General features: G+C 37.4%; 1 protein-coding gene across 4 annotated transcripts; it reads left to right on the top strand.

Annotated features, from left to right (window-relative positions):
• The first annotated feature begins 2,467 nt into the window (after positions 1-2,467).
• LOC107557547 (uncharacterized) lies at positions 2,468-5,385 on the top strand. 4 transcript variants are annotated; one of them, XM_016241007.1, is made up of 5 exons: positions 2,468-2,687; positions 3,592-3,781; positions 3,989-4,132; positions 4,591-4,787; positions 4,954-5,384. In XM_016241007.1, the coding sequence occupies exons 2-5, from the start codon at positions 3,670-3,672 to the stop codon at positions 5,125-5,127; spliced, it is 627 nt and encodes a 208-aa protein (XP_016096493.1). In that variant the 5' UTR covers positions 2,468-2,687; positions 3,592-3,669; the 3' UTR covers positions 5,128-5,384. The 4 variants fall into 4 exon arrangements, with proteins under 4 accessions (XP_016096493.1, XP_016096494.1, XP_016096496.1 ...); XM_016241008.1 differs by having other exon boundaries at positions 3,670-3,781; XM_016241010.1 differs by lacking the exon at positions 2,468-2,687 and adding an exon at positions 2,719-3,014 and having other exon boundaries at positions 3,670-3,781; positions 4,954-5,385.
• Positions 5,386-6,749: the final 1,364 nt, after the last annotated feature.

The raw sequence follows: 6,749 nt of genomic DNA on the forward strand, positions 1-6,749 counted from the left end.
TCTGCAAAATGACTAAATGTAAATGTAAATGCAAAGGATTTTTGGAAAGAAATATCTTGGCTTGTTTTCTCAGCTTACAATAAACTTTTTAGTTTTGAGTTAATTAATGCACAATTTTTAATTTGGGAATCAGGATCAAAGGAGCTGAATGGTATCTTAAAACTGTTAACTCTTTTTGGCCTATTTCATCTTCACAAATGTAAAGTTACTGATTTTATGCCCAATTTTAGGATTTTTTGTATTGATTTGAAATTATTTTCTGAATCTCTCTGCTCATCACTTAATAAGAAAGCTGCTAAAACTACTGTACTGATGGAAAAAATATTGACTTTGATGTAAGGGTTACCTCCTGTGTATTCTTTGAAGTTGACATGTTATGTGTAATATTCCATTTAAGTTATTTTTTTATTTTAATTTATTTATGATTTATTTATAAAAATAAAAAAAAGATGTTTAACTTTTTATTTGTTTTTGTTCTGTTTATATTTCATTTGTATTATTCTTTTTGTATTTATTGTTTTGTATTCTGGGTGTGTGTATTTTATTGCTATGACTGTATCCCCTGTGAATGTTATATCTTCAATTAAAAATAAAAAAATAAAAAAATAACTAATCAATTCTCTTTCCGGCTCAGACTGCATTGGTTAAAGGTGCGTTCGACTTCATGCGGCGCCGCGCAAACCGATCGGCGGCTGACTTGAAGCAGTGCATGCCGGTTAGAAATTTTGTCCGACTTGAACCGGCGCCGAAGCTACGTCACTGTCACGTGTGGCATCAAAGTACCGCGGTATCGTTTCGAGAGCAGCCGGCTGACTCAGCTGCTGCAGCTTTTTCAGAGCGACTGCAGGAGCGCTGATTGGCCAAATTCACCACATGACAACAATGACATGTGTTTCTAATCTTCAAATCCAATACTGCTCATACATCTGTGTTTTTAGAACAGTAAAAGCTTTTTTACTGTAGTCGCAATGTTATATTGAGTCACGTTTATCATGAAAGCATATATACCCCCACTTTATTAGTATTTAAATAGTATATATTTACGTTGAACTTTATTCTTGAACAGATGGCGCTGTATTAAGCAGTATATAAAAAGTGTTTCTGTTGCTCATGAAAACGTTTCTGAAACGTCTGTGTATTTGACAGATATTGCATTTAATTCACTTCATCTGTGATAGAGTATGCAAACACCGTGTGAGCGTCACTAACGGGAGCAGAATGTGTCCTTGACGGCTCCGTTTTAACCTCCGCCCCCGACTGAAAGCGGCTACTCTCGTTGACTGCCGTCTGTAGCGGTGCTTCAAGTCGAACGCACCTTAAGTTTATGCTGCTGTCACGTGATGAACGAACGACTCAAACCCGAAGACTTGTCAGATAAGAGGTGAGGTGAGCTAATCATAGACTGAAGACCCAGGTACACAATGAATTAATCTTTTCTGTTTCTTATAGCAGTTTTATATTGTTTGTAGTGTGATCAACGTTTGCGTAAGTAGTAGATGGGTTAGGGAACACGTAACATTTTAATTGTATTTTGCTAAAATGAACGAAATGACTCGAAAAAAGATTCATTAATTTTGCTGAACGAGACTCAAAGGTCCGAGTCGGTAAAATGATCCGAACTTCCCATCACTACATCACACGTGGTTGCCGCAAGCATCACAGTATGGTAAGGGAGGTAACATTTCCGTCACACGCTTGAGGTATTCGGCCAATCACAACGCACTGGATAGCTGGCCAATCACAGCACACCTCGCTTTTTCAGACCGATGAGTTTTAGTAAAAATTTAAGTGTTTCAGAAAGGCGGGGCATAGAGGAGAAACAATAATGGACAGTATGTGGAAAATAATGTTTTTTTAACCTTAAACCGCATAAACACATTTCATTACACCAAATACACAAAATAATGTTCTTTTTAGCAACTTCATATGACCCCTTTAAGACTTTCCATCACGATATCACTGCTGAAAATGGAGACACAAAAACAATCAGTTGGCTATGCCAAATAGTCAGATATCCCTTACCAAAAAGTTGTATACTTCAAGTTTATTTTAGTAAGTATACTTAAGTAAAGTTCAAGTATATTTTAAGTATACAAATATCAGTGTACTAGTAGTATACTTGTAAGTGTAATATTTCAATACTCCTTGGGACTAAATTGGCCCACTTTCTAGTATACTTTTAAGTATAACAGTAGTAAACTTTGAGTACACAACTAGTTTACATCAAAATGTTTAGTTTGTACTGCAACTATACTAAAAGTGAACTTATAGGTTAGACCAACCCAGTGCTGCTGGAATGTTAACTTGTGATATTAAACAGTTTATTGTATTAATACAATTATTTTAAATGATATTACAAATAGTACACACTATTATACTTTAAATAATATATAAAGACTGTGTAGACAGACACTATTTCGCTATACGCTAACGTAACACTACATCTTATTTACGCAGGCGGCGAGGCCTGAAGTGAGTTTAGACGCGATAAAAGCTCTGTTTCTGTGCTGGGTCACTTTAAAGAAGACCCAGGAGGAGGTTCCTGTTTGAGTTCCTGTTTTTGATTTCCTGACACATACTGTTTGCTTCTTTTAGTAAATGTGACTCTTCATCGCAGAGTCATTTGAGTGACAGACGTAAAAGATTCCTTCAGGTGTATCGAGTTAATCACGGATGTTTGGATATTAGTAAGCATGTATTTTATATAGTCTACCATGGGAATAAGTTCGTCCTCTTTATGCTTTCATTCTGTGGCCACCGCAATGCAATGTAGCCTATTGCGATACAGAGTGATAGGAGCTGAATATTTCTATGGAGAAAATAACGTGTTTGTTAGTATTGATATTATAGTGATATATTTCCGAGGACGTACGCAGGGTGTTTGCTTTTTCTTGAATATCTAGAGGTACAAACGATGGTTGGCTACTGTGTTACTTTTGTGGTTTCGGTCGACATCTGTGGCTCAAGTGTTGTTGCGGAAGAACCCACTGCGCGAAAGATTTTCATACTTTGAGGTGTGCCAATGATTAGCTAGCTATCTATCGGTCCACTGAAATTGTCCAGCAAGGAAAGGTCACCTTAGTCAAAAAATCGCCATCTCTGAAAAGCCAAAAGCGAAAGACTGAGAAGTTGTAATTTATTAATGTCAGTGTCAAGAGGGTAAATATTCAGATGTTATAATTTTACTGTACCCAGTTACAACCAAGAGATCAACCCTGTAACAACCAACCTGGTCTCTATTATATTTCTTGATGGTAAAATAATAAGCAGAAACCTGCAGTCTGTATATTTCAATTTTGTATTACTCCCCTCTTTTTCGGGTAATTTTTAGTTCCATGGCGAGTACCAATGCATTATCATAACTTTAAAGTTAAACATAAAGTTACAATTTGTTGAAAAAATATAATATGCTTTTTAATGGCAAGTTTCATTGAGTCAGCTTACCACAATGATCACTGAAATGTACTTTTGTGCGTTTTTTCTTGCTAATAATTATGGCAGTTTGAATTATGAAATTATGAAAAACATTCTCTCTGCTTTTTAGTGAATAATTTTCCTCATTTCTATATTTGTTCTTATCTTCCTGTACAGAAGTCTTCAAGACTGCAAGCTCAGATACTTTTTTAATAAGTTGTATGTTTAATTTGCTCCACTGATAACTGCTCTTAGATGGAGGAGGCGTATGCAGCACTGTACCAGGAGTTTGTCCGTCTCCAGTCACTCTGCTTAAAACAAGCAGCAATAATACAACATCTCTCTGACACAATACAACGACAGCAAGGTCAGAAGACTCGCAAATAAACTACAAATTACTTCATGTATGATTAATGTCACAATGTATTAAATGATCGTATTCACCAGGGGTTCTCAACTTTGGCCCTCGAGATCAGGGTTGGAGCTAAACTCTACAGGAAAATGGATCTCGAGAGCCAGAGTTGAGAACCCCGGGTAATGCACTATGATAAATTATATTAATGTTCACTTTCAGGTTTGGTCTCAGGTCCAGCTAGGAACTTTGGAAAGCCGTGTCAGTACACAGAGGAAAAGTCAGGACATCAACTCCTTCCTGCAGGATGCCACGAACACGAACCTCTAGGACATCCCACTGGACCACACATACTGAACCCTCAAAGTATAGTATTCTCATTATGTCTGTTAAAATGATCATTTGAAAGATTTAAATTCTACCATTGACTAAAGGCCAATTAACACCAAGGATAATAACTATAACGATATAGTTCCAAAAATTGTTCCAAATTCAAAAGAATAGCAATTCACACCAAAACGATAACGGCACAAATATCGTTGGAATCATCGTTGTAAATTTTTTCTCGCCAGCTGATGAACGATAAAAATATTGACAGCCAATCAGAATCCATCCTGCTTAAAAAAAGAGCTTGATCATTTAAAGACAACAGAACTGCAGTGTGCACTTATATTAAACAACGTTATTGAGTGTTGGTGTGGATGCTAATGTAGTTATCATTACAGATATTGTTCTTGATATCTCTATTCTCTTACTTTTGTCTGCAATTCTGAATCTTTTCACCTCAAGTGTTAAATCAAGTTATGCTTATGTTTGTTTGTCAGCTGGTAATGATCTCAGTCGTATCGATAGAGGACTAGACAAACTGCATCTTAACCTGGACGTGCCAGATCAGAAGCAGGGTGACCATGATAATGCAGTTTTCCACAATCCTGTAAAGACCGTGGAAAACAGTGCCTGGGATGACCTGAGGAGAGTTGAGCAACATTATTATGCAAACCAGACTTCACAAAGGCTGCGGGTTCGTATCATACCTGTGTTTAGTTAGCTTTGGTTCACTTCAGTTCCTTTAAGTTCCCAACTTGAATGTGTCTAGTCCTCCTCCTGATCACACCTCGTGCTAAACACCTCACTACAGTTACTAGAACATCTGACATGTGTGAGAAGACTGTTTCTCTGTCCCGCAGAGGCCCTGGTCATCCTCGTTTCTGGACAGTGAGCTGGTCAGTCAAGCCGGAGGGCTGTTCATGTCTGGAGTCACGCTGCAGTCGCAGGTGTGTGAGTTCTGTCACGCTGTGTTTCCTGGACACACAAGCACCCGCGGAGAGTTTCTGCGTCACCTCACTACTCACATGACCTGAAGGAAAGCAATGCTGGGAGTCAAATTCATCAAAAATGAAGATGAGATGAGAAGTCACTATCACATGTTTGATTTTGAAACTATTTGAGGTTTGGTCAGTGATGATCAAGATTTTTTTATTAAATTGTAAAGCACACAAAGTTGATGTGCAAGTACTTAACAAAAGTAAGACAAAAAAGTAACGAGAAAGTAAGATGAGCAAAAAAAAATTTATGCATGCACATTTATTTTTCGTTTCATTTTATCATGATAATAAAATGATTCATCTCCTATTTTCATCTTGTAATTATTTGGTTCCATCACAAAAAGTGTCTGTTTTGTACCAGTAGAAATTGTGTGAATATATCATTATTTTTAGAATGATTTACTGTTTTTACCCAAATGCTGCATTTTCACAACCATAAAGCACAAGGTAAGAGTATAGTGCCGTCTAGCAATTAATTTTAAATACACTGGAAAATGTTGTAATGTAGGGAATCAATGGATCATCCCAACTTGTAACATGAATGCTGTAAAATCTCAGTTTATCAGTGGTTATGTCAACACCACTGCTATGATAATTGACAGCAATTAAAGGGTTAGTTCACCCAAAAATGAAAATTAGGCTGTGTTTTACTCACCCCCGAGGCATCCTAGGTGTATATGACTTTCTTCTTTCAGACGAATCCAGTCGGAGTTATATTAAAAATTGTCCTGGCTATTTCAAGCTCTATCATTGCAGTCAGCGGGTGTTGCAGTGCTTCAGTCCAAAAGAAGTGAAATAAAAAACGCCCATCCATTTAAAAAAAGCGCAACACCGACCTCATACGTCATGCTCCCGGAGCTGCTTCTGTGTACAACTGATGGCGCAAGCTACAATAAAGTGAGTATTAAGTTTTGAATATGGATATTTTTCTTACAAAAACGCATCGATTCGCTACAGAAGACCTTTGTTCACCCCCCGGAGCCGTGTGAGACAGTGGCGGCTCCTGGGTTTTAAAATAGAGGAGGGACACTAATTGTATTAGGCTGGGATCCCTGCCGATTATTATTATTATTATTATTATTTGCTTAACCACTTTAAAACGGCTTTTTGGTTGCTTTTAGTCAGAAAACGTAAAGAAAACGACATGCATACAGTAAGATAATATCATTTGTATATATACTGTTTGAATGACAGCTTAGTAAATCTGTTGGTAATCAAATATTCAATATCGCTACTCATAAGTACTTGGTACATTATCAGCAGCGGGAGACGTTCAAACTAATATCACGTAATTTACGTCTCTTTGATGCTTGGTTGATATCAGAGGGGAGGCTAGCCTCCCTTGCGATGGTTCTTTTTTCAACACTCCTCAGCGCTGAAAGTGAACACTCGATGCTGATTGGCTAATTTTTTTTACCAACGGAGGCACGAGAGCTAACCTCTCCCCCCGGCCTCCCCTTCTATATCACCTTGCGGTTGTAATTACATAAGCAGATTCGGCACATTCGCGATAGAAAAGTGGCGCTTTCACGTTATGGTATTACAACTGTGAAATTACAAACAAAAAAATACACATTCTGAGACATGAACTGAAATGAATTGTATTAACATTAAATCGTCCTCCTCCCATTTTCACCTCAAAATTATGGGGAAGCTGT

This window comes from Sinocyclocheilus grahami, unplaced genomic scaffold (assembly GCF_001515645.1).
Source record: "Sinocyclocheilus grahami isolate Dianchi unplaced genomic scaffold, SAMN03320097.WGS_v1.1 scaffold606.1, whole genome shotgun sequence".
Lineage (NCBI taxonomy): Eukaryota > Metazoa > Chordata > Actinopteri > Cypriniformes > Cyprinidae > Sinocyclocheilus > Sinocyclocheilus grahami.

Excerpts from the sequence above, each read along its gene's own strand:
- LOC107557547 (XM_016241007.1), top strand. The coding sequence starts at position 3,670 with ATGGAGGAGGCGTATGCAGCACTGTACCAGGAGTTTGTCCGTCTCCAG. Across the intron at positions 4,133-4,590 it reads ACACATACTGAACCCTCAAA|CTGGTAATGATCTCAGTCGT; the intron begins GTATAGTATTCT and ends TTTGTTTGTCAG. Across the intron at positions 4,788-4,953 it reads AGACTTCACAAAGGCTGCGG|AGGCCCTGGTCATCCTCGTT; the intron begins GTTCGTATCATA and ends TCTGTCCCGCAG.